The following is a 27,035-nucleotide window of genomic DNA, read 5'->3' as shown; positions in this document are numbered from 1 at the left end:
TCACGTTCTCCACAAACTAAACCAAAATTGAGCAGATTTAGCCGCCCCAGGCCTTGGCTATTTCAGCTCTGATGGCTGGCTCAACTCCGCGCCACCCCGGACTACGACTTACGAGTGGGGCTCGCTGCTACTGGCAGCGGTCTGTGCCTGCCTCCCGCAACTTAAGCCGGTGTCGACTACGCTATGAATATATGATGGCGCGTTAACCGGGGCGGTACGAGCGGGGACGGTTATGTCGTTCGCGGTGGTTCGGGCGGGAGGAATGGCCACCGCCTCCCCCCCTCCTCCCTGTAACTCCCCCTAGCTCCACCCGGACACTTCTGACGTCATAATGCAGGAGCGTGACGTCAGAGATTGGCGTGCCGGGTCCAAATGTCGGCCCTGGCGCTGGGTTTGTCACAGTTACCAGGGAACCGAAATGAATCGGGCAGTATTTCGGTGTCCGTAATCACAGAGCTTTCCGCTGGACATTTGTCCTACGTCGAGTGATGTTCACTAATGCCCGGCTATTTCGGTGGTAATGGCGTCATGTTACCATCAATAGCCACGACATGATTTACGAGTGGTATCAAAAGGAACGGGTTTATCAATACTGCTGTACTCCATGAGTTAACGATTGTCTACCTTCAGACGTCACAGGCACACTATATCAATATCTGACGAGCCCGATGTTCCGTTTTTCGCCAGGTCTGATGCGCTCACGGGTGAAGGGCGCTGACGCGGCTACGGCGCCCATCCTCACCTTCCTAGACTCTCACTGCGAGTGTAACGAAAACTGGCTGGAGCCCATGCTGGAGCGGGTAGCCGAGGTGAGTTACTGAGTGAGGACGACTTGAGTTAGGTGCGGTGAGTTATCAGGTGGAGTTGTGGTAAGTTACTGCGTGGGTTACTAAGTAGGCTCCTTGTCCAGACTGGGTAACGTGATTTTGATATTTCAAAACAAGCGTAAATGTAATAAGAGACTTGGAGGAGCTGCTCATGTTACAGTTGATATACCTACGCTCTTTGTATGAGAACTCGTCAAGGCTGTTCCGCTTGTTTTACGCTGATTGATTTTGGAAATGTCTCGTGGCAGGAAATATTAATCAGTCACTCGTCATTCGCTACGGCCTTGGCAGATTGGTGTGTGCGGAGCACAGCTAAGTCAGCCGACCACTCAGCTTGTTTGTGTCGAGCTGCGTGTCATCCAATTCCCCGGCGTGTCCGACCCCGGTGCAATTAGCAGTGTTGACGGTCGGGCAATGTCCACGGGCGACTAATTGTTGACGGTTTGGGGCCGACAGGGCAGGCCGACCTCAGGGGAACACTGTCAGGGGCGGGCCGGGGCGGTACCTGTGGTACACCACAGCAGGAGGGAGGTCAGCGTGTTCGGACCGGTGTAGGAAGGAGGTTAGGGAAGTTATTGGTGGCACCGAGGGGAGGCCAAGGAGGGTATATGACGATAGCGAGTTGGATTGGAACTGGTGCATCGAGCCTCACCACAAATATTAATGTCATTACAGGCGTTTTTCTGGCCAAGTCGGCTTCATTGTCTTTTTTACATGCCAAGTCGACTTGGCGTTGGTCTTTTACTGATTGTAGTCGCGGAAGGTGCCGGTAAGCTGTCGTAAATGGTGTTGCAGCCGTTATCATTCAGCCCGAGTCCTAGGCTGCTAGGGAAACAAAGAAAGAGGTGTCGTTTTATGGGGCCATAAAGAGTAAGTGGACATTGCGATTGTCCTACGTTTGACATTGCCTTCTTGGTTTGCCAACGGTGGCCCAGCTTGTCGCTCGATCTGTCCTGCATTTACATGCCATCAGCGGTAATGTTATGACCCGCCGAAGGCGATCATGCATGTCAGCAGGCCTGTGCGGCAGCCCAATGCGTAAATAGCGGTCGTGTTGTGTTCGCCATTATCGGTTCGGACACGCCATAGTGCGGCGTCGGGTGCAGTGTGCGATACCACCGCTGGGAGAATAGACCTTCTCATAACGTAGCTCATTGTAATGGAATTGTCTTCGCCATTTGTTTATTTGTCTTGCTGTGTACTATGCCATTACCTACAATGAACACAGTAGGCATAGGTCGTCGCTGAATGCGGCAAGCCTAGTATAGACGGCAGGGCGAATAGTGCGCCGCTCCTAGCCGTCCATTCGGTGTCCATTCAGCGCGTATTACGTGAGCGGCGTTTGAGCCAACACGTGGGGGCGCGTGGGGCCTGACGCGTGGCAATGAGCGTCACACGAATGGTACGCATCGTGCGTATTGATCTCCGAGCTCCCTGCAGGCGTTGGACGCACGAGGTCCGCCCCCCCCCCCCCGCCCCGCCCACGCCATCACCCCACCGCCCCGCCCCCGCTGCCGCTGCATTACGACTTTTCTGTTCCTAATAGCCAGTGTTCCACGCAGCGAGCGGCTTTGAAGTTGGGTAGACGTAAACTCATGATGCAGACGTGTAGATGGGTAAACTCGGGAGTCACCAGCGCTGTGACCGCACAGAAGTCAACTCTCGCCTTTCGGGAGAGGGGCGTAGATAAGGCGAAGGGAGTGGAACAACACATTAGATGTTGTGAGCGTGGTGAAAATGTCACACGATGTCCCCCAACTCCATCGGTGAGGCTAGGGTTTTAAGTCCCCTCTCGCTTTCCTGGGACAGGCTAGGATAGTGTGCGGCATACGACGGGACGATGAGCGACAAAGAGTTGAAGTTGAGTAGCTTTGGTGTCAGTCCGGGTGTCTGGAATGGCACGACGGGCACGACGAGCCCCCTAGCTGATTAATTAGGTAGCGAAATATCACCAGCAGAAGCTACCAGCGGAGTGAATCGTGTGGCTGCTGAACCCAGCTGGGGACTGATGCCCCGACTGCTGCGCGAGGCTACTTTGTGAACTCCTGAGTCCAGTGGCGTGCTCGAGCCTCGAGGCTCGAGCTCGGTCACTATCTGCTGCTGAGTTAATGTTCCTTTTTCCAGTGACGCCTGGCTAATGTCCGAGCCTCTCTGAATGTCAGGGAATGTCCCCAGTCGGAGCATGGTGAGACTCTGTTCCACATGGCGGCGTTTTATGACCCAGGAGATCTCCATAACCGGGGAAGACCAGCTGTAAATGATTGATGGGTGCACTGCGAAGATGTATGTGCCATTCTGTCATGGTTTTAAGAGAATGAGCCAGGCCCCAGCGGGGACTACTATAGGCTAACTTCCTGGTTCATGGTCTATTGGACTGGAATGTTTCTCCATGTTGGGCTAAGGTCGCCAATCAGCCTTAACAGAAACGCCCGTTTTGTCCGTTTTATAGCCACAGTCTTGTGCAAGTTCCGTAGTGGAACCCAATCCTTATACAAAGACGGGAGTTCGTATACTGAATGCCCCAAATGAAACCATGCTCAGGCAGTGCAAATGCCAGTTCAAGTTCAAGAATGTTCCTTATTTTCGTAGGATCAGTTTTAGGGACAAATGGCAGCTCAGAGGTGTTCGTAGATTGGCGAGTGCTAATCGCCACTTAGGGAACTTTTTATATTCATACGCATAATGTAATTTCATTCAGTTTTCATAGTTGGCCTGTGTTGTGCGAGACAGACCCACCGGCTCCCACAATCATCGCCGCCCGGTAAGTTATCGGCCGACGCGCTGTGACCGTTGCCCCGACGGCCGTAAGACAGATGTCTACCCGGCGCCTCAGCGGCCGTATGATGTATGTCGGCCCTGCGCCGGCAGCTGATGGTCGTTCCAATGCTTTATGCCGTCGTCGGTCACTTCAGCTGCCGGACCAGGAAGTCGGGATGGCTGCGTCCGGGTGATTCGGGTGCCAGGATCGGATGTGAGAACGGCCGGCTTACGCTGCCAGATCGGCCGCAGCTGGGGCCTTTGGTTATCTGACGTGTCCCTCTGTGGCCATCATCTGGCTGTAGCTGGGTGATACCAGGCTGTTATACTCTGCTTCGGTAGAGGCAGCTGACAGCTCTGTCGCCCATTTGTGATCCATATAACGCAGTTTTCGGTAATCGGTTAATCGTTTGTCTTATCAGGATAAAGTCTAGATAATGAAATGTGGCGGCATTCCGAAGTATTATTCGAGTCCAGTCTATTTCGCAACTGGTTCTTTTATTACAGCAGTACGAAATTATGGCGTATTAGTTAGTAAGTATAGTTATATACAACGGTATCATATAGCAAAGTTAATGAAGCTCTTCTCGAATGTTATTTACTTACATTTCATTGTATCACATCGCTCAAAAAATAAAAATAAAATAACACGCATATCTAGGTTCTGTGCTGGCAGCTCTAGAATGTCAGGTTTTATTGTTTGTTAAGTCCTTGTCGGATGTTATCTCCGAAACCAGTTTTGTGACGCAATTTCACCGTAAGAACGTCCTTTTGCAGAGGGATGTGGTTTGGGGCAGAATGGGAAGAGATGCAGAAGTGACTTTTAACGAGAGCGATCAATGCTCGCAGATTGGCGTATTATCACAGATCACTTACCCAATTATATTGCAATTGCTTGGCCGTGCTGTAGCCTGTAGCCTCCTTCAGGATTAATGAAGTCCGTGTCATCGGTCGAGCCCGTCCACGATTCGTGCCGATATTTTGTGCCGCTGTGTGAAGTGTTGAGGATTTAGAGGATTGACTTGTCATCTGATCATGTCACCGATGTTATCAGTATTAGCAGTCGAACAGTCTCATGTTTTCCCGACTGACGGTCCTCTGCTGCCCACAGGACCGGTCCCGCGTCGTCTGCCCCATCATCGACGTCATCTCGATGGACAACTTCCAGTACGTGGGCGCCTCTGCCGACCTGCGCGGCGGTTTCGACTGGAACCTGGTCTTCAAGTGGGAGTACATGACGGAGACGGAGCGGCGCCGCCACCGCGCCGACCCCACGCTGCCCATCAAGTGAGCGCTCCCGGCGGGCCTGATAACTAGACAAACCTACCTAATAATAACTAGACGTGACCATCGTCTGGCGACGGGCATCTACTGCGGTCCCGGGCTCCGGCTCATAGCCGCACTTAAGCTGACGGAGGAGGGCAACAAATGCATATCTGTCACTAGCAACGAGTGCAAATACGCATGTTAGCGTGTCAGCAGGCAATAATTTAAAAGTTTGCTAGCCAAATAAAAGTATTTGTCTGTCGCATTGCAGGCAAATGCCGGACCGCACCGTCCAAAAATGTTCAGCGATGCAGTATTATTCATGTTTGGACGATTTTCCTTAATATCTCCTCAACAAATGCCATGTCCTTGGGATGTTTGGCTACCGTCCTGAGGTTTCTCTGTATTTTTGTCACGGTGTGTTTCCGCGTAGGGGCTCTCTGAGCCGCGAATGTCTTGTTTTTCTCCCCGGTGCGCTATTTAACGGCCTCGGCCGGCTCTGGAACGCTGCCATTTTCTATGCAAAGTAGTAATTGTGCGTGGCATTTGCCTCCCGACGCCTTAGCGTTCCATCTTCCGTAAAGTTTGAATGTTTGTGGTTTCCTCAGCCCACCACTGCCAACTCAAGTTTAATGGCATACACGCTCTGCTTCTGAACGCCCTGCCTCTGACACGTGTCCAAGACTGTCAAAGTTTTCCAGAACTGTGAAATATCGATGCGCTGATGTCGCTGATAATCTATCTCTGAAGCCCCTGTTCTGAGAATCGGCTCGGCACCGCTCTCGGAATTTATGCGGCGTTGGATATCACGCCGTTGCCATGGTCACCGTACGTCACAGGGTTGGCTGCTTTACGGGAATCGGTCTGACCTGACGCCGTCCCTGTGTCTCTCGCAGGACGCCCATGATTGCCGGCGGTCTGTTCGTCATGGATAAGGCCTGGTTCGAGAAGCTCGGCAAATACGATATGCAGATGGAGGTTTGGGGTGGAGAGAACCTCGGTAAGTCGAGTAACGTGGAAAGTTTATTTCACAGCAGGTGACTTCAGAGGAGATGCTTTTGTTTTGAGCGTAAAAACCTGTTATCTAAAAACGTGATCCCGTTCTTCTCATAGCGATGTAGAAGTGGATCTAGAAGTGGATGTAGGAGTGGTATATTGGGCCTTGAAGAAGAGTACCGAACTATGATGTCGACCGTCTTGCGTTTTATGCTCTCTTTTTATTGTGAATTAACTATGAGTTCGGTCGAAGCACATTCAGCGTATGATTTAGATTTCATATAATCGCGGTGGAAAAGTAGAACCGAGCCTTGGTCGGGGAATGTCCCGCTCGGGACGTGACGACAGCTGTTGACGCCCCGGCTCAGTATCTGACTGAATTGGACGGGTCCCGGACAGTTAGGAGTGACACTGGATATCTGCTGAGCCGATAGTTGGCCATATTGGTTCAGTGTGCAGAATCCCTCCCCGCCCTGCACCGACCCTGCCTCAGCACCGGTGCCCGTTTCGGTCCCAGGCCCAGCCACAGTCCCGGCCGGGTCTGAGCTTTTCCGGCTGAGGCTCGAGCTGACAGTTTAGGAAACATTCTTCGAAACAGGCAATCGATTTCGAACAGGGGCTGCGTCTAAATGCGGGCCTACATCCGCTGTATAAGCAGGGAGACATTCGTCAAAACCGTGCTTAGCAGTTCGTCAAAATGGCTCACCGATCGTTCCTTGAACTGTGATTTTCTTATTTCGTAGGGCGGCTCCTGCGAATGCATGAGCTTTTCCGACAGCTTTTCCGACAGAGCCGCATAGGTACTGTCTCGCCCTTTGGGCGGTACAAAATGTACCTCAATTGACCGTCGATATGTATGTCTATCGGTCTTGATTGTGTACATTAGTCATGCATCAGTGTCCACATTAGCTGGCCATCAGTGCACACAACCGCTAGTCCGATACCAGTGCCTTCATAGCCAGCTTATTCGCCAACCTGTCGTGCACTGTATCACCGTGTCAGCCTATGGCAGAGAGCGTCGTGAGTCGTCCCCCTGCCCAGCGGTACCGGTGGCGTGTCATTATCGGCATTGGCTTCCCCTGGTCTCCCGGCGCGTGCCGGCTATGGTAGCCAGGTGCGCCGGTCCCCAACCAACCACTATTCTGGCGCACCTTGCGTCAGTCCTTACAGAGTTCCGGTGACCAGATGGCCCCCAGACACGCCAGTCCGGGTGCTTTGGGCGTGTCAAATGTAGGGTAGAACGGGCCTAGGTGCTTTGGGTGTGTTATATGTAGGGGTCGAACGAAGCGGGCGCCAGCCCCCCCCCCCCCCGCCCACCTACCGAAGACTCCTATACGAGGGCCAAGTAAGAAATGTTACCGTATCACACCGTCGACGTATGGGCTCTGATGCTCAATTTGATGAACGATGACATTTGTTCGGTGTCCATGATCATATTAAAGACTGGAATTTGAACGTCTGACAAATGCCTTCTTCGAATTGATTCGTGTAATCTGCTGAGCCAGCTTGAACTTCAATTCGCCGCTGTGACGTGTATTGATCATTGTAGACTCTGGCATCTGTACAGTCAGGGAGGTGTCTACAAACACTGATAACTTCTAGCCCAATCCCTCGAACACCGTATAGCTACATGTGTGGTATTGATCCTGTCTGGCTTTGTTGTTTGCACATCCTGTTTTGGTAATGGCCATGCCAGTGTCCATTACTGGATATTTTGCCGATGGTTACCAGACCAGCTGGCGTGTTCTCTCGCATAAGCACTGGTACGGACCTCGGGTGTGCCCGAGACACGTGCGTGTAACGGCCTGGCTACACTATGCGTTTTCTGCGTGCGTTTTTGCGGGTTTGTTTGGGTTTTTTTGCGTAATATCGTTCTAGAAAAAAAGTTATAAATAATATAATTTTACGTTAGTTGTGCATCAGTTATATACAAAAGTTAAGATAACTCTTATATTAACTAAAATTTAATATAAAGAGCATCACAAAAACGTGATATCGTTTCTTTTTCTAGAACGATATTACGCAAAACACGCAAACCCGCAAAAAAACGCACACAGAAAACGCATAGTGTAGCCAGGCCTTAACGGTGTACCTCACTGACAGCCAGAGTCGTATGCGACTCAGAGTCGAATCGAATCAAACACTTTGAATCGTTGCCAACCTGTACCGTATGTGGACCAGGTGTAGGTGCCAGCGCCTGGTGTCTCGGGTGGTACTGGTGACCGCCCCTAGATGGTGTCTGTACCTGACGTCAGCTAATGGTGTGTGTTGTAACAAGTTGATGGGTCCATAGATGGTGTCGTGGCCGGTTGATTGCCTCGGTAAATACCCGTCTGTGGTGCCGATTGTTGGTGTTGTTAGCTGATTGGACTGTCAGGTGACTACCTGTGTCATGTCATACGTTACCGGCTACGATACCGTGTTCATAGAAAACTTATTGGCTTGGTCAATGACGGCACTTCGTGGATAAACAACTGGCTATTGTGTATTAATAAAGCAAACGTACGCCGATGTTATCCACCAAATACTACACCGATGTTATCCACCAAATACTACTATACAATGTTGGCTCCAATCCACCCATTGTCGCTGTGCTACAGTATCGTCGCAATGTTTTGTTGGACCGTTCGTTATGCCATAGTCATTTCTCAGTAAGCGTTCTTTGTTAGGTATGCCTGTGTTCGCCCCACCCTTCATCATGCCACTGGCCACCGGTAAACGGAGCGTTCCGGGACGGGTCGCGTGCTGCCCTCCCCTCCACTCCCTTCTCGAGTGGGGGTCGATGACTCGATAGGTGCCACAGAGGCTAGCGTGGTGCAGTGGTACTTGCAGCAACTATGTATGTTGACTTTTGGTGAGTAAGAGTCTGCCGGTGACGCTACGTCGGTGGCTCGAAATGTAAGCAAACTGTGGGGTGTGGAAAAGTATGTTTAAGGGCGGTGTGTTTGTTAAGAACTAAGAAGCACGTCTAAAAGTGGACTTACCGTGCGGCTGTTTTGTTGAGTGATTCAATTTACTGCGCGGCTGTTGTGTGAGGTCATGGTTCGTAGCGAGAACATGTGTTGAAATAGATCGTTCCGTCCGCTGTGGGGTCAACAGTGTGTATTTGCCGATGCAGTGTGGACATAGACAGTGTTGACATTGACGTCAATATCGGTGACACTTTCGAACAGAGCACCTACTCACTGCTTTGTACTTTGCTTTGTCACCAGTGCTGTTGGAGAACTGGAGTGTCGTTCCGTGTTTGAAGTGTGAACCCAAACGGATTTGTGACTTGCGAGGTTTTGCTTGTAGAGATGTTGTCCGTTGTGTGGACCTGAGCTTAAGCAGTGACCAGTGACAAATGACGTCAGAGTTTTCGTTCCAATGTGAACCCCAGATGTCGGTACTTGTATTCTGACAGAGTTCTCGTCCCTCGTTTTGACTTTGACCTCGTTGCTGACGAATATTTTCCGTTTGTGTTGCAGAGTTTTCGTTCCGCGTGTGGCAGTGCGGTGGCTCTCTGGAGATCATTCCCTGCAGCCGCGTGGGTCACGTGTTCAGGAAACAGCACCCCTACTCGTTCCCCGGCGGCAGCGGTCAGGTCAGTCAGGGTCAGGTCACAGGACGGGGCAGTGGTTAGGTCGGTGATGTGGCTCACAGCTGATAGGATTACAGTGTGGGTACAGTGTAGCGTTGAAGTCAGTGAATACGGGGCTACAGGCTGAGAAAGCGGTGTGTGTTCTGGCGGAATGGCTGGCCACTAATGCCAGGGGAAGAAGCCAACGTGATTCCGATTAGGGGTTAGGCGGTTACCTGGTTGGATGACTTTCAGTCTAGGACTTTTTATTGAGAGTATCCGCAATGTATTCGCCGCTGTTTTCGCCTCGTATTATCAATATGAAAGAAAACCCGGATATCCACCATCTGCATTTCGTGGATGGCTACACGATTTGTGCGTGTACCAAACCAAGTGTACCTATCGTGATGTCGGGTAAACGCTAGGCATGCTCACTGCTCAGATTAGCACCAGTCCCGGCTCTTTCAAGCCGGTTTTTAGGGACATGTGAGATTTATCAAGCAGCTGTCAAGGTTGACTTTCATGGAATGTTTCAGCGAACGATTTATCACGCTATGTCGCATTTGTAAAATGGAGCATCGGATACAATTCGTTTATGGTCTGTTTCCTTTGTAGAGCACAGAGATGCATCACAAATGTGTGTTGAGGACCACTTCCCGAAGCAGTCCTTTCGATAACCCCGCTGAGGACAACTGTCAACCCTTCCCGTGTGTGTTAAGAGGATTGCCATTACCCCATCCCTTTCGTTCGTCAGGTGTTTGCGAAGAACACTCGCCGTGCCGCCGAGGTGTGGATGGACGACTACAAGAAGTTCTACTACGCCGCCGTACCGCTGTCCAGAAACGTGCCGTTCGGAAGGTAGGAATAGTGATCTACCACCGGTCGGTCTCCTCCCAGCCGTTATGCGAATGAAGGGCAAGAATTCAGCCTTATGGTATCACACAGCTTTTATAAAATATGCAGGGTTATTTAATATTTTAATCCTGAGCTAGACACCGCTTTCAGCGAATGACACCCTCTCGTCGCTCCCCTCGTCAGGTTTTAACATTTCCCATGCATTACATGCTTAATCTGGCAGCATTTATCACAGGCTCAGGCTGCGAACCAGCTGGGAGAATCCCTCACAAATCCCCATCAATAGTCATGCTCTTCAATCAAACCCTCTCCCCGTATTTCAGCATTCGTGAGCGGACTGAGCTGAAGCGTCAGCTCAAGTGCCACTCGTTCCGGTGGTTCCTCGATAACGTCTACCCGGAACTGAAGGTTCCAGACGCCGGCGACATGGCGTTCGGCTCCATCCAGCAGGTGCGTTACTCCCGTCCGCCGCGGCACCCTTCACTGACGTCGTTGTATATTGAACCGTGCTGACGTCATAAGATCAGAGCTATTTCCTCTCCGAAACTACAGAGTTGAGGTGATTTCCCTGGCACGTGCTGTTGTTTTACGTTGTCTTGAAGTCGGCTAAAGCTGCGTCACTCCGAAATGATCCCTGGAATGTGACGGCTCTAGTGTGCTACACTTCATAAACGACTGCGGCGCTGCAGGCTCAAGTACGGGCAGTCACGCCCGACGTTTATTTGATAACAAATGGGCCGCTCCGCTGGCAGCCAAACACTTCGCATTAGCCGTGTCGCTTTGAGTGGCGCCTGAAATAACTCCACAAGGCGTCGCTCTTTGTTCACAAGTGTCACCGTTGGAATCGTGCTTGAGTACAATTTGTCGTAGTGTTAAGATAGTATTGCTTTTGTCAAGATCAGCCGAAGGTTTCGGCTGTTATAGTACCAATATGAATTTGAGTCTATAGATCTATGGCGCTCCCTTTCATCTCGGTTGACCCGGTTTGACCTGACCTGACATCTGTTTCAGGGTCACATGTGCGTGGACACGCTCGGTCACATCGTGAACGGCACTGTGGGCCTCTACTCCTGCCACAACGGCGGGGGTAACCAGGTGAGAATGCCGTCTCAACTCTGTTCTCGGCAGCTCAGGGCACTAACCTGGGCCTTTGTAAAGCAGAGCGTTTGAGCGTCCAGCTAAACGGGCTGGGGCTAGTTCATTGCTGTTGTCAAATATGCGTTCAGGAGTGATCTGGGTTACAAATGGGACGAATGATTATGATGATTTCATCGGCTTGCATGCTTGAACGGTGGCATGTTGTTTGCTAGCTTAGTTTAGATTATCGATGTCTTCTGATGACATATGTGGTCTTTTTCCCCCGCCACCACCCTGCCCTGACCTCTTTTCCTCTGTCCTGTCATGGCCTATCCTGCCGTTCCCTACCCTTTGCGGATTCCATGACATTCCCCGCCCACCCTCCCCCCCTGCCCCGTAACCTGACCAGAGCTCACCCCCTGATCGCCGCTCCCCAGGACTGGACTTACACCCGCGAGCAGACGATCCGGCACAGAGACCTGTGTATGACGCTGCTGGAGGCGCGGCCCGGAGCGCCCGTGCTGCTGCAGCGCTGCCGCACCAGTCAGACCAACCAGGTGCGATAGGAGGAGACATAGCGGGGAGAGGCTGAGGCAGGGAAGGGTGGTGGGGAACTTACTGGAGGATATACCAGCGGGAGTATCGGAGGGAGAGGTGTGGTGGTGTTACCGGGTCGAGCTATGCCCCGTTGCGGATCCAACCAGGGGCTTTATATATGTTGTTTACAGGGAATGTGTTTAATTAACTGCTGCTTTTCTTTGATTTGGTAGGCTCATCGTAAACGGTGCTTCTGTTATCTTCTGAGGAACATGCGTGTGTGGCAGTGGATTTCTTTATTTCCTTAAAGTGTGTACAGTATATCCCCTGCTTCATATCCTCAGCCCTCCCCGGTCGGCCCAATCTCTGACTCCGCTCTCCGTTCCAGCGGTGGGAGCGGCGAGACGGCACCATTCGGCACGTGCTGTTCGACCTCTGCGCCGACTCAGACCTGCCCCAGTCGCGCGGTATGGTGGCGCGGGCCTGCGACCCGGAGACGCTGACCCAGCAGTGGCGCTTCACCGTCAACCAGATCTGAGCGCGCCCAACCGACACACGTCAACCGAGAGCACTTTCAGAGCTTGTGATACTGCCGCCGCGCCCGGCAGCGGAGGGTACTAGAGTGTCGGTCGACAGTCGCTAGGCGGCGCTAGTGGTGCGACAGGCCGCTCTCGTCAAGGGCTGCGGTGGAACTATAGGTCTGCGCATTGACGCGGCCGCCAATAGGTAAAAGTGCTGGAAGATGTGGACTACTGTCGCTACGCGGAACTGGTGGTTCGTATGATGGCCACTGGATGTCAGTAGGTGGTTCTAGCGGTTGGGACCGCTTCAGGGAGTAGGTGCGAGACCGCTGGCCGACGATTGTTCGGCTCTGCCCCGCCCTTCGACGGAAGCTGAACTGTCGACGGCTGCTGGGCGGCCCATATCCGACCAGCTTGGCACTGGACGGCTGCGGTGACCCCACCTGACCTGACCGGACCGGACCTGAGGTGTCTTCCGGTGTGGCGCTCCCTCAGCATCCCAGGCACATGCGGTGGGACAGAACAGTGGCCGCAGACAGCGACACTGGAGACAGCGGACGGACAGACAGTTGTCGCAGACAGCGACGCAGTCAGTGGAGATCGCGGGGCAGCTCCGCCCCCTCACAGGAAGATCGTGATTCTACGATCAGCTCGGGAACATACTTCGTTTTAGGATTTCATGTCGCTTCTCCCCTAGAAAAGAAATTAGTACAACGATTTAGTAACGAATGATGAAGGGTGCGTTCTTCTTAAGGACTTGTAAACATCTTGTATGTGACAGGAGAGAGTGGCATGTGACTGAAGTCAGATGTATGTGTATTTTAGGCAATAGGAAGGCGAAATTGTGGGTATATTACTCCACAATTATTCGCACTTAAACATATTTTCTTTCAGACTTATCTGAAGCACGATTGATGATCTGCTTCCGGTCTTAGGATTGCTGCATTCTGTATACAGTGTGTCGAGTGTGTGGTACATGTGCACGTTTGCAAACTGTGAATCCATAACTTATCCATGCCAATCATTTCACCATTCGAAACGTCTTTTCCGGTATATGATATTCGTGCTATCGGCGGACAATCGACGAAAAGGCTGTTGAATGCATCTGAAACTCATTCAGATAGACACCATGCGAAACGGAGAATGTTCTTGAAAGGAGTCATGAATTGCATGCTTGTCAAACTTGCTTTTTGTACTCTTTTCTGCTTATTTTCGTAAACGACTTTTATTTGAGGGATCAGGAAATGACTGGAATCATGCGTACCGGTTGTTGCATAATATGTTTGTGAACTACATTCTGTGTGTGTCGAGTCCCTCCGCGACCTGAAGGTCTTCCAGTCGGGTGTGGACATGAAGAAAAGTGTGTCACTACGCTGCAGCCGCCTCCGGGTGCGCTGTCAAATAAACTCGATATTATTACGGCTGTCAGACTTTGGTTTACGGCTTTCGGGCTAGTTTCATCTGCGCAGTACCTGGAGTACTAACAGGTGATTGAGTGACTCGCAGCTGGCTCAATCTTATAAACGCCGTGGAATGGATATGGCAGCACTGGGCACTGGCTGAAGTTCAGCTGCAGAAAACGGCTATCAAATGCAAAATGGTTTTCACGCATTTCAATCCATCGTATGTGGACGGTCCAAAGAATCATTTCGTTGACTCGGATAACCGTTTGTCGGCACTCGTATCACTGTAAATGCTACCAAATGCCGTGAATAGAATAGTACGGCATTTTATAAGATTTGACCCAGAGGAGGAATTACTAAAGCATACGCATGGTGCGATTCCACGCACGCCTAGCAGGCCGTTTCCCTATTTCTTCGTGTTTTGACACAAGCTGAAACGATGTCGCTATGTTGTGCCAGCAGTGTGTCTGAGGATAATTGTTTCTCAGAAATCACCTCAGCAATTTACATTGCACGAATTGGACCTCGGTAGTTTCGTAAGGTGATCTGAGTGATCAGTAAAAACGTAAGGTTACCATAGCGGCCGTTGGTTAATAAATCATGTTTCCGATCATAGTAGTTCATTCATTCATTCGTAAACGTACGGCTCTCGCGAGATTAAGCGGTAGGTTTTGCACTTTTACATTTCCGGTTATATCTCATAAGCTAATCGATCTACGATGAAGCCATTTTACACGATCATGGCCGGCTTGTGATCCAACAAGCCGATCGCATCTTCAACACTTAAAAGCTTAAGACGACGAAGATTTAGCTTGAAGTACACTAAATTTTCTAGGTGCAAAACCTACCGCTAAAACCCGCGAGACCTGTACCTCTTCAAAATAAAACGGCCGCGGTTGTAGGCTGCGTCATTAAACATTATCTTCGCCGAGGTCGGCTACGTTTTAAAGTCCAATCGGTGTAGTTTTTCACGCAGAGTCATCCGTCCCAGTGCCGTGCTTCCATCCATTCCCGTGCCGTGCCGTGCTAACTGCCGTCCATCGCCGTCATCGACACCGCTACACGTTGCAGACCGGGACCGAATCAGAGGGCCGGGGACGGAGCGGACCGGACTGACAGAGACACGCCACCGCCACCGGCCGAACTATTTCTGACCCAGCCCGGCTGAATATAATCGCGGCCAATGTGGGGGCGATCCGCCGGCCGCTGCAGCCATGATCGATAGGAAGTTCTGGAACGACGGATTTAATCGGGCTGTAAATTACGGATAAATTTGCTAAATTACCTGCAAAGTCATAAAAGCGCTCAGGCATGTCACTGACAGTTATTAAAAACATATATTTGCATTCCTTATCCTAAGCAGAAAGCATCAGTCTGGACGGCCAGGAGGGTCGCATTGCCATGCTATAAAATGCTCTATTATTCTGCCTTATCCATGACTCGTGAATGCAATGCATTCATGCTTATAAGGTAACTAACGTTCTAACTGTCTTGAATACGTGCTCTTTCATCATCCATTCGGGAGAACGTTTCCGACACCATTTATAAGTAAATTGAAAATTCGTTTCCGGTCATTCACCGCCTCAGACGTTCGAATTATCCAGCCGGCTTAGCTTTTTCTAGCCTCATAGGGCTGTAAAGCCTGTGACTCAACCTGACCCGAGCCGATATGACCTAATATGATGGACTCTCATCACACCGTCGACCGCAGCCTAGCGACGGGCCCGACGCGCCGCCGGTGTCCCTTCCTGCGGCGTCTGCCTCCCACTCCCTGACTGGGCGACGGGTCGCCTCCGGCGCCGGTGACCTTTGCCACTCCAGCGGGCCAGAATCGATCCGACGGCGGCAACCAGTGGGTCGGTGACGGCGACGTCAGCTGACGGCGCGCGTGACGTCACCGGCAGCGGCGTCATTGATCGTGTCGGCGCGGAGGGCGGCAGCCGCCATTGTGCAGGCTGCAGGTAGGTAGGTGCGCGGCCGCTGCCGCCGGACTGCCTTTGCTGAGCTGGTGCGCTGTCGACCGGTCGCTGGTGACCGAGTGCCGCCGTCCGCCTCTGTTGCAGGGGCCGAACGGACCAGGCAGGATGGCCATCCCCCTGCTGCTGGCGGCCCTGGCGGCCGTGGCATATGGCGGCCCGCACATGGAGGTAGGTGCCTGCACAGGATGGTGGCCAGGTGAGGGGGCTGTTACACTCCTGGATGGAGGACGTGCAGAAGTGAGCAGGGTGGTAGCCATATGGGCCGTTTGGTAGAAGATTTACCTACACGGGCTACAGACGGACCGGATAGGGGAAGCCGGGGGAAGCCCGGGCGCGGGGGAAGCCCGGCCATCCCGTTTCCGGCTAAATTATTCACAATAAAATGCTCAACTGTTTGTCCTTTCAGCGTGGCAGCTAAGGTAACGCCAGCAAAAAAGTTAAGGCCGACAAAACTTGCATATTGTTAAAGTTATAGCGCAAAAATGATATTTTAAGGGTTTTTAGCTAAAAAGTGAGATATGTTGCACTGTTAATGTTATACCATACAGTACTAATATTCATACGAATGTTATGTAAGGATCGTTTAAGTGTTTGTAGTGAGGGGTGACGAGGCAGGCTGGCTTAAGTATGACATTTTTTTCGAATATCGCTGTTCTAAAATAAAAATTAGCACATTGGGGTAACCCCGGGCGAGTGGCCAAGCTTACCCCCAACCGAGAGCAATGCCACTAAACCACTGTTTTCCAGGAGATAATAGTTACTGAGCAGGTTTGGTTTACACCTAGATCAAAGATAAATTTCGAAAATAAACATGTTATCATAGACAAAGCCAGTCATGTCACTTAAGGTCAACTAGGGTCAAACTACGTTTTTGCAGATAACGCGACAGACAATGAAGCTAGAGCTTCAAAAATGGTGTCGTTGTGTTCTTCTTCATCAGCCGAGTCGAATGATATGCAATATGATGCATTAAGGTAAAAAGAAAAATAAATTTTAAGGAATTTTGAAATACACATTTTTTGTCAATTTTGCATCACGATTTTCATCGACCTGTACTGTATATGTAGTAGACGCTAGCTAAAATACCAGTAGTGACATAAACTCTAAGATGTCCAGAGCTAATCAGTACCTTAATATTTCACTTTCCATTAATATTTGGAAAACACATAATGGTTTCATCAACTCGTTGTAAAGCGCTGGGGAGGTGGCCGGCGTTACCCCTATGCCGGGCTTACCCCAGAAAAATCAACACTTTTTTAAAACTCGATTTTCTCAACCTTATACTTATTCTACGAAACCGAATTTTTGGGAAAACACGGCCAATGAACTTAGCTAGCTAGCAGGATATCAACATTTTATACAGCACGTATGGTATGTAATAAAAATCAAAAAGAGCTTACTATGCCGGGCTTCCCCCGGCTTCCCCTATTGAGTAAAAAGGTGCGCGGTTGGCAAACAGGTGTTCGTTCAACATTTGCTTTGTTAACTTTTCAAAATTGTACACCGTGAGTACCCATTCTGAGGTTTTGCATATCTGTCATCTCCATGAAATTTTCTTGTTATTGAGCTCTTCACAATTCACATTTTTTCGTTCGTCCCACTTTCATTTGTTCCAATTCCCACACCTATGTCCTATGGTCTCGACCGGGGCAGGCTGAAAAGCATTTCAGTTTTTTCTGAATAATGGCGGGATGGGATCTTTTTTATTCTACCTGAAGCACATTAGTGACACTCATCGTGATTCGTGGGACCTTTCTGGCAGTTGGCACGTTGCCTGCATATGGATTATGGACGTCACAAATACGTTAGCTTTCAAAGAATCTGAGGCCCCAAAAACACCAGTAAGTACAGGTCTCCGTTACACTGGTGACGTTATGAATCTCTAATGAGGTTTTCTGGGGAAAGTTACACCGTCAATTCCAGCCTCGCTGGATGACAATGCCCTTTTCGGACCTTTCATCAAAACATCTACACATACCTATTCACATCCGGGAAACGGCAATATCATATTGTCCAATGATTGTGGGCATGATTTTATTTAAGTTTTGACGTTTTAACATTTTACCTCTTACCGTTTTATTATCTTGCCGGCCTCAGCCTGGTGTTGTTTGCTCAGACATGGAAGCTGCATAGGGCATACATGTTAACATGCACAGTGCACACCTCGTTCCTAAACAACGAAATATGGTCATCTTGTTTGCGATTTTCCGCCGCTCCCTACGAGCAGGACCGGCCGCGAGGAAGTGTGAACTCGCCACACTAGGCGGCCGAGCAGAATGCCTGCGTGGTAGGCTGTGCCGCACTACTCCCGTGCAATGCGGGCCGGCCGGCGACTGCATTATCACATAGGGCGCTAGCACCCCGGCAGCCGCGCGGCGCCGGGTCTCCGCGTGCTGCGACAGACGGCGGAGGGTGAAACGCGGCCTCCAAATAGGCCGATACTTCCTAAACTAACTAGCATACTCAGTTTCTGCATACTGCATAGCATTTTAACCTTTCTTTCTCAAAGTAAATGTTGTAAGCTAAAAGTAAACGTTCTCTAATCGCTAAATAAGGTGAAAGAGAGGTTTTCAAGTACCAGACATAATCTAACCTTTTAAACGGACGATTAACGAAAAAAGACATATTCGCATTTCTCGGGCGTAGATTTTACCATTGACCTATAATAAGTTCGGCTTTCGGGAACGGCTTTCAGGCACTGATTAAGCCAGAGTAGTCTGTCTACGTCTGTCTATACTTATTATAGGTCAATGGATTTTACACGCTTAGCAGTGGTCATTTTTTGATGGAGTGCATGTGCTGTCCGGTTTCAGGGGCCATACAACCTGGCCGACGCGTTCTTACAGAACGTCCTCCAGCGCTACGAGCCAAAGGACTATCCGTCTCCAGACTACGTCGAGTTCATGGAGCGAGCGTGAGTAGAGGGATTTTAGACTCAAACTCTTTAACTTCCACTCCACCGTCATGCTTCTGGAAGAGATGTGGTTACCTGTGCATGACAAGAATGAGGTTATGAGGCACAAACTCATAGGAATCCCACCACTTGGTATATTTGGCCGCTTTCAGTGTCTACCTAAGTTTCAACTTGCATCTTAATCGGTACCGCACCTTTTTAACTTTTATACGAATGTCATGAAATAATGATAGAGATGCAGACACATGCCCCTGGCAAAGCTCATCATATTAAAAATAACCGGGTTTCCCGTTGTTGGCAGAAAGTTCAGACACAATTGGCTAATTATGTGGCTGCGATTTTAACGCATGGTGAAGTTGCACAAGTTTCGCTTATGGACAGTTCGAATACACCTCACACCCGGTCAACTTAAGTGAAAGAACTACAAATGCAACGCAGAAAACGATGTTACTTTTCAGTCGGGTTTTGTTGGCACTTAGTATGGGTCGCTGCGCAGAATGCAATTGGAACTGAAAGGGGCTGTGAGTGTGACGAAGATATGAATAATGCATCTACATGTAATAATTTTCTTTCATATTTTTGTTGGCATTACGGTTCCGACATTTCGCTAATGACACTGCGTATGCAATGTAAGAAGTGTCATAACGATGAAAAGAAATCTCTGATGTGCAGCATATAAAAACGGTTTGAACGTCTTACAGCAATGGGCCGGCATTGCATTGAAGCACAGGAGCTCGTCAGCAGATAGACACATCAGCGGCGAAACTCTTTGTTAATTGTTACTTTGTTTTCATTGGTTAAAAGAAAACCTTTTGCTATGTTAGCGATCACTTTTCTTCTCACATTTTATGTACATTTTCGCACGTTAATCATAAAAAATACATCACTTCTTAGTCCTTACATTAAAATGTCAAATATTCAACACATTACACTGCAGTGCGATGACCCGTGACCTGACCCGCACCCCCAGACTGCGCCACCCGTCGCTCCAGTACGACGACCTGGCTGACCCGGCGGCGGCCACCGGCGACGGGTACGGTCTGGCCGACTACGACTACCGACAGGCGGCCCCGAGCCTGCGGGACCGCGAGTTCCTGCAGCATAGCAGCCTCTGGGGCAACCAGTATGTCGCAGGTAGGCGCAGTGGCCAGTGCACGAGCCAGTGAGGATGGTTTGGAAGTAAGTTTTACAAAGAAGTAGAAAGTCGTTTATGACCGTGGTCGTTTAGGGCATTGCCTATCGGCTCAGCAGATCACTAGTTGTTCCCAGCTGCTCTGCGACCAGTTGGCCAATTTAGAGAGTGGGGCAGACCACGTCTGACCAGCTGTATGGGCACGTTAGTATATGAATACAACAATCTGCTTGGCTCCGAATTCCCGATAGGGTGTTACATTTGGGCCGCGAGTGCGACCTGTCCATTGCGCAGTGCGCACCCTGCATGTGCAAGCTTGGCGCTAGCCTTTAGAAGTCTCCCATTCAAAAACCTAATTAGTCAATTCATATGAGTGCGTCCATTTTAGTCTCTACGCAATATAAAGACATCCAACCGTTGAGTCTCATATTGCATCTAGCAATATATGGTTAATTGCTAGTATGCAATATGTATGAACTTAGTCGATTAGTGCTTTCCCGTATTTGTCAGGCTTATAGCGATGTCATTACAGGCATTCATTGTACAATAGTATAGCACTGAATGAACCGCAGCAGCGCTTATGATACTGCAGCCTCTCAAATCCGTTATAACTGGAAATGGGGCCGTTTGCGTGAGCGATAAAACCAATGACGCTCAAACTGACGTACGGCGGATCTGTACCGAGAATATGATGGAAATAATAATTCAAGGAAGGAACCCTTTAGCGCTAGACGAGCGCAAACATGCATTCGATGGCCTGGGTTTTCATTGCATCATATGGTTACTCTAGAAACTTGCACTGAAACGTTAACTGGTGAACGCCTTTGCAGTTGGCTGTATAGATAAAAGCGAATGTGATTCTGTTCATCTTCACTGAAAAGCGGAATCGGTCTGTTAGAAATATTTGAAAAGGAGACTTGCCGGGCAAGAAAGGTATGCCATCTGTGACCCTGTGTGAAACTTACTCGTACTTACATAAAAAGTAAAACGATGACATGCCCAGAGGACTGCCCATAAAAGGGCCTTGATCGCAATCCGAGCTAGAACGAAATGAATAAAGTGTGGTATAGGTCATGTTTCATGCCATATTTTACCAGCCACCCCTTGGAACTTCTATAGCTACCGGTCAGCCGACCGTACCGGCATCAAAAAGTGTCTCAGTTCCACCAATGTATCCTGTCTCCCCACCCTACCCATCTCGCCGCCATCCCGCCTCGCCGTCGTTCCATATCGCCCACGCCGTCTCGCCGGCTGTCTCCTGGTAGCGGTCATCGCCCCCCTTGAGTTCTATTCCTGCGGCACTGGCCGACCTCTCGGCAGGATTGAATGGGAGGTCGGTCAGGCTCGGTGGAACTATAGAGACACAACAGAAAGTCGGAAGGAGAACAGAAAGGAAATGATAGGACTGGCGGGTTGTTAGCGTCCGGTGGCGCGTTGAGGTGAAGTGCCCATTCACTCTCCGTCTGTCAGTAGCACGGCCCTTGACCGAGGTCTTTGTCTGTCGCCAGGCGGAGCCGGGGAAGGAAGCCAGCACCTTCGTCCGGAGGGCAGCATCAAGAACCAGCAGGTGACGAAGACGGACGGAGTGCTGCCGGCCTACTGCGAGCCTCCCAACCCCTGTCCGCTTGGCTACACAGGTGGGCGGCTGTATGTAATATTTATCATTTATCTTAAATTACAACTAAGCTTTCCGAGTGATTCGGATTTCAGTCACATGTGGTTTTTCACTGGGCAATATAATGTGTTTGTAAATTACGGTGAATAAGCCTTCGTTCAAGCGCTATTTTAGACGTTCAATTTGCATAATGCATGCATGAATCGTATGCAGTCGTTTAGACAAGCTGTCCCACCTGCCCTCTGATTATGCATCCAGACAAGTGTTACGTAACAATGGCCTGTCTGCCTGGCGCCACATTTTCTCTTTCTTTCTTTTTGTAGAAAGGGACGCCACGGAGGAAAGGAGGCATAATCTTTACAGAGTTTCACCAACTTCCAAATACTTCTCGGATTTTTTTCCTTATGCCTAGCTGCTAACTGAAAGCCAAATGTTTGATTTATGTTATTCCTCCGATGCCTTGGATTCGTTATACTGTGCCGTTGCCGTTATGCATGAATGCCGTACCTAATGTCAGATCGGGTTCACTGTGTCTCCCAGTTCAGTAACCAGGCGGCTGCTGCGGCTTTAATCAGTGATCAGTTTGCAGCTGGCTCACTATGACCTTTGTCCACTGAAACCTGACTGTGATAATCACTCAACTTTGCTATGCAAATGAGAATAGCCCGCTGTGAAGGGGGGACTTCCGGCGCGGGTCGCCGCCGTCCAGTGACCTCTGACCTATGAATGTCACGAGGTCAGACGGCGGTGGCAAAACGGTCTCTGTGGCGGTCGTTCCGGACAGAGACAGGAGACTACAGGGGCTTCAGCTGGTCGCCGGGGGAGACGGACTTGAATGGGAAAACAGGCTTGAATGGGGAGACGGGCCTGGCTGGGGAGACGGGCTCGATTGAAAAGACGGGGGGTGAATGGGGGAGACTGGCTAGGTTGGGATGACAAGCTCGCCTGGAAGACAGGCTAAGTTTGGGAGACAGGCTCATTGGAAGACGGTCTCGGTCCTCGACGCTGAAAGACAAATGCCATTTGGGAGAAGGGTGGGATCTCCCTAAAAGTCGTCTTAACGTCTGTCTTTGATCCCCGGTCGCGCTATCTGACCCTGTTTTTCCCTGTCGACCGACAGCGTCGGACGGTTGTCTGGAGACGTTTGAGAACTCGGCCGCGTTCAGCCGCAAGTACCAGGCGCGCCAGGAGTGTATGTGCGACACGGAGCACATGTTCAACTGTCCTGACTCGACCAGCGACAGTGAGATCTCCGCTCTGGCCAGGTGAGCTACCGCCTCAGACCGTATACCACGCGCCCGTACTGAGAGTTCAATAAGAAGGAACTCAATGAGGAGTGTGTGTACGGCGTATGATGCTTTATTGGTTGAATAGAATCACAAGCCATAGTATTATAAGCAGTGAAATAACTGTACTCAAACGAATGAATACTTCCTCATGCGTCTTAACCCTATTAGTGGCAGGCTCCTGGCTACCCCTATTAGTGGCAGGGGGGGCTGTTTACGACCCCCCCTTGATATCTCGAGATCTAACGGGCCGATTTTCAAAATTCAAACGGCATTCGACTTCGCTCAACGTGATCTACATTTCTAAAAAAAAAAATTAAGAAAATGTCAAAAGGGGGGTTGAGGGGGGTAAAAACGGGCAAATTGCAGATACATTTTAGACTGCTTATCACGGCCAGGTTTCTGAACCAATCTTAACGCAACTTTTGCCGATCGATAAAGAATGAACCAGGAATTCACATGGATCCTAAAAATATGCATTTTCAAAAATCATAGGCGGATACAGATCATTGAGATTGGGGGTACACAAAAAGTATAGCAAATAAGGTTTTTGTTGGTACTGTTTCTAAAAAGGGTGGTAATGGTCTTGTTATGTTACAATTTTCTTATGAGAGAACGACTACAATTGTATTGGTCATGCATAGGCGGTGTCAGGGCACCTATGTTGGGAGGTAAAACATAACCCCCCTTTTTGGACGCCTGGATCCGCCTATTATAGCAAAAACGTGTCAAAAGAGGATGCACAATAACTTTGTATATGTTATCACATGATAAAACTGGTGCATACAGTTATAATACATCAGCATCGTGATCATCGCCCAAATGACTCGCTTCACGAATAGGACCCCCCAATTCCCAGTGCTCTGGAGCCGCCCTTGGTAAAGTTATGAACTTGAAACTTTCAGGGAATGTGCCCAATTTAGTTTTAGGAAAAGTCAGAAAATTTCAGCATCGTAGCTTCAGCGGTTTCGGAGATATTCCCGAAAAACCTGAGGGGTGGATGAAAACAACCCCCCCTGCCACTAATAGGGTTAATGAGTTTCACGGATCGTCTTGTGTGCCAAGTGTGTCCATCCTTACCGCGGCATTTTTATTGTGGCGCCGACATCCATTTATCTGACCGTTTACTATCGCCTATGTCTGACAGATCGATAACAAACAAGGGACTGGACGAATCGGCGCTGAACAGCCTCATGATGGACCCGGAAAAGTCCAAGGTTGTGGCCAAGAAATTCCACCCATCCAAGGTAAGCGGAGCTGTGGGATGCCTACTGCCGGCGTGCCGCTTATTCCTTCGAACTGTCATATTGTTTTAAACGTTTCTTTTGTTTTGAAACAAAATATGTACAATGAATCCTGAGCTAAAACGTTATGAAAATGCTTTCAGTCAAAGAGAGGACCATCTGATCTTCTCAATGCCTCTTCAATCATGTCCTCATCACTCTTCGTACACTGTACGGAGTGTCGACTATTAAACCAAACTGACGCAGCTCCCTTGCACTTTCAGAGGGACAATCCGTATCTTCAGGGCGAGCGGCTGCCGGTGGCGGCCAAAAAGGGCTGAGCTGGTGGTGGCGGCCGGCGAAAGGCCACCCGCCGGCTGCAGAGCCAGGCGCTCCCACTCCCCAGCACACACATACATATTTACTCTATTTTACAGGTGGCTTCTCTGAGTGTCGCCCGTGCTCGCCGGTAATGTGTGTCGCTTCGGAGCTACTATTTTAGTCGGTAGTTGTTTGTTTGCTGTACGGTCGTCGCGCGCGTGGTGTCAGAGCTGTGCAGGCCCGGTGCTCTCCAGCGGCCGGTTCGGACGGCGGAGTTACCGGCTGCGTCCGCTACCCGAGGGTAGGCTGTGTCAGCGGTACATCAGCCGTGCACTGGCTGTCGTCTCCGACGTCTGCCCGCCCGGCTGACGTCCCCCGGACCGCCAGTTGGCCACAGCGACCCGCGCCGGCCGCCCGGCGCCGACCCGCCGTCCGCGCGCCCCTTCAGTGTGTCTCCGTGCTCGCGGGCGGCTCGAGCGGACCCCTGGCGGCCCCCGGGTAAACACGAGTTGCAGAGGTGGCCACCTGGCGGCGCTGTCACGGTCCGCCGCGAGGGGACGCGCGAATCCCGGCGAGGGCGGCGGCGAGGGAGGACGGCCGCGCGACGGTGAGGCGCGCCCGCCAGCGCCGGCGAGGGGCGCCGAGGGCGCGCTCAGGCGGGCACCAGATCGGTTCAGGGTCGCGCCCCTCGCCGCTGAGAACACGCCCCGGCGGGTGCGCCAAGTTCTCCACCGCCGCCGCTTACCCGGGCCCTCCGTTTTCCTATGAACAGCCCGGCTCACGGGGAGTCGCGCGTCCGAGCCAGGCCATCGGCGCGGACTGCTACCGCCGGTAGCGACGCCTCCGAGCTGGCCGTTGGGTGCGCGGGCCGGCCGCGGCGCCCTGGTCAGCGCTCCAGGACAGCGCACCCTCCCCAGCGCGCCATAGTCTCGGTGTGATGTCGGTGGTCGCCGATCGGCGCCGATCTTAGACGGTATTCTGTGCGCCAGTGTTGGGTGTGTGATGGACCACATACAAGGTATATCACTTCGTTGTCTGTTGTTGTTCTGGAATTTACTCCGAATACATCGGGATATGCCGGCTCGGACCGTATCGCTCTTTACCGATACATTTGGTGTAAGCATGGTGACTTGTGTTTGAAATCGTTCACGGCAGTGTATCGTGCGAACAGGACACAGCGGGACGTGGCTGAACAATTATTAATGGCAAGGACGCTGAATTCCGGAAATCGGGGACACGTTGTCGTATCGGAGTCGGAGACACTTCCACTGCACAGATAACACGGTGTCAATGACGCTATCTCATTTAGGGGGAGCTTGGGAGAAGTCAAGTTAAATGACCGGCGTCATTACTCATTGCAGTGTTTGTCATCCATTGCTATTAGCAAAACATTTTCAAAAATAAATGAACGAAGTAAAAGAAAACAACTATAAACGACGTTTACCGAGCATGGATAAAGGGAAATATCAACTGCGATGTAAAACGTACAAAACGGCTTAAATGGTTTTAAATAACGGCTGAAATGATTTAAGATATATAAAGCCAGCGCTTTGCTGTAAAAATAACATCTATTTTATCAAATTAGCCTGGAAAATGCTACGTAACCTGCGTCACAGGCTTCCATTTAGGAACAAATCAGCCTCGCTTCTATACAGCGAGCTTAAAACAGAGATAGGCTATCCCCGGTTGTAAAATAAGATTGTCTCATCTCAGTAAATCGTGTCTGAAATCGTGTGTAGCCCACAGACGCCAAAAGCGGCTGGCCGGCGGCGTAAAGTGTTCGCGCACGACAAGCCCGTCCCATGCGCGCAGAAAACATCAAAATTTGCCTTCGCTATCACCGCCGCGTAAAAGCACCATTTCTTGAGGAACACGAAAAGGCTCTCGGCGCGATAAGGGCGTGCGACGCCGTTGGCGCACCGGCGGATAGGCCGGCGCCAGCAGCGGCGGCGCGCGCGCCGTTTGGGACGGCGGACCGGCCACCACCGGACTAGACGGCACCAGCTCCGTGATAGCTGCCACCGGGACGTTTTTATTGGCTCGCCCAGCTCGGCACGCGCGCGCTGGCTAGTCAGGTAAGGGTATGAGTGTTCAAAGGACCAGGGGTCAGAGTCGGGAGACATATGTCTACATGGGGTAACGAAACTGGTTGTGTCGGGGTGGATGTCCGACCATCGCGCCGTCCGCACTGCCAACCAAGTCGCGGGATGAAATGCCCAAATTTCGCCCGTGGAAATACTGCACAGCTTGTGCATCTAGTAGGAGTGCAACAAACTCTGCCCATGGGAGCACACTGAATAGGAACTTGGGACAAGGGGTCCAAGGGAAGGGCACCGTCTGTGAGCACTGAGCACGCTGTCGGTTGGACCCCGGCGAGGGACCCGAGCTCACCCAGAGAAGGTGGCAGCACTGTCTCATGGTTTCCACCTCCCTCGCCGTGATCTTGGAATGTATTATGCCATAGCATTCTGCAACATATAGCAATGAAAGATGCGTATATAAACAGTTTCACCGATCATACGTTATAGGCTGCTGCTGCTGAATTACTTGTTCATCTGTGAGACGAATTTAGTGCGGGCTGTGACACTTTGAATGTCGAGCGGCATAAACTTTGCAACAATTTTCTATGCAATATCGTAGCCCTAGGTATGTCGGAGCTTTCAATGATCGATTGTTGCATAATTAAATTATGATATTAATTCCGTTAGAGATGATAGGTATTGTATATGATTAAGAGCACCTTTGAATTCGGTTTAATCTTGATTTG

General features: G+C 50.5%; 2 protein-coding genes across 3 annotated transcripts in view; both read left to right on the top strand.

Moving 5' to 3' along the window:
• The window catches only part of LOC122392845 (polypeptide N-acetylgalactosaminyltransferase 2-like), a 49,634-nt gene extending 35,811 nt beyond the window's left edge, over positions 1 to 13,823 (top strand). Inside the window, exons 7-15 of the mRNA XM_043388166.1 lie at positions 688 to 809; positions 4,696 to 4,871; positions 5,747 to 5,850; positions 9,314 to 9,429; positions 10,160 to 10,263; positions 10,584 to 10,710; positions 11,272 to 11,355; positions 11,775 to 11,894; positions 12,263 to 13,823. Of these exons, the coding sequence (XP_043244101.1) occupies positions 688 to 809; positions 4,696 to 4,871; positions 5,747 to 5,850; positions 9,314 to 9,429; positions 10,160 to 10,263; positions 10,584 to 10,710; positions 11,272 to 11,355; positions 11,775 to 11,894; positions 12,263 to 12,412 (1,103 nt within the window). The 3' untranslated portion in view covers positions 12,413 to 13,823. The remainder of the gene's footprint in view (positions 1 to 687; positions 810 to 4,695; positions 4,872 to 5,746; positions 5,851 to 9,313; positions 9,430 to 10,159; positions 10,264 to 10,583; positions 10,711 to 11,271; positions 11,356 to 11,774; positions 11,895 to 12,262) is intronic.
• Positions 13,824 to 15,712: 1,889 nt separating this feature from the next.
• LOC122392855 (neuroendocrine protein 7B2-like) lies at positions 15,713 to 25,397 on the top strand. Of its 2 annotated transcripts, none has more exons than XM_043388180.1 (8): positions 15,713 to 15,759; positions 15,862 to 15,945; positions 18,591 to 18,691; positions 19,662 to 19,825; positions 21,332 to 21,460; positions 22,559 to 22,703; positions 23,872 to 23,971; positions 24,232 to 25,397. In XM_043388180.1, exons 2-8 carry the CDS (start codon positions 15,883 to 15,885, stop codon positions 24,286 to 24,288), a joined length of 759 nt encoding a protein of 252 aa, XP_043244115.1. In that variant the 5' UTR covers positions 15,713 to 15,759; positions 15,862 to 15,882; the 3' UTR covers positions 24,289 to 25,397. The 2 variants fall into 2 exon arrangements, with proteins under 2 accessions (XP_043244115.1, XP_043244116.1); XM_043388181.1 differs by having other exon boundaries at positions 15,732 to 15,763.
• Positions 25,398 to 27,035: the final 1,638 nt, after the last annotated feature.

Source organism: Amphibalanus amphitrite, unplaced genomic scaffold, assembly GCF_019059575.1.
Source record: "Amphibalanus amphitrite isolate SeventyFive unplaced genomic scaffold, NRLGWU_Aamphi_draft 000503F_arrow, whole genome shotgun sequence".
Classification (NCBI taxonomy): Eukaryota; Metazoa; Arthropoda; class Thecostraca; order Balanomorpha; family Balanidae; genus Amphibalanus; species Amphibalanus amphitrite.
This window is presented reverse-complemented; position numbering and strand designations above follow the sequence as displayed.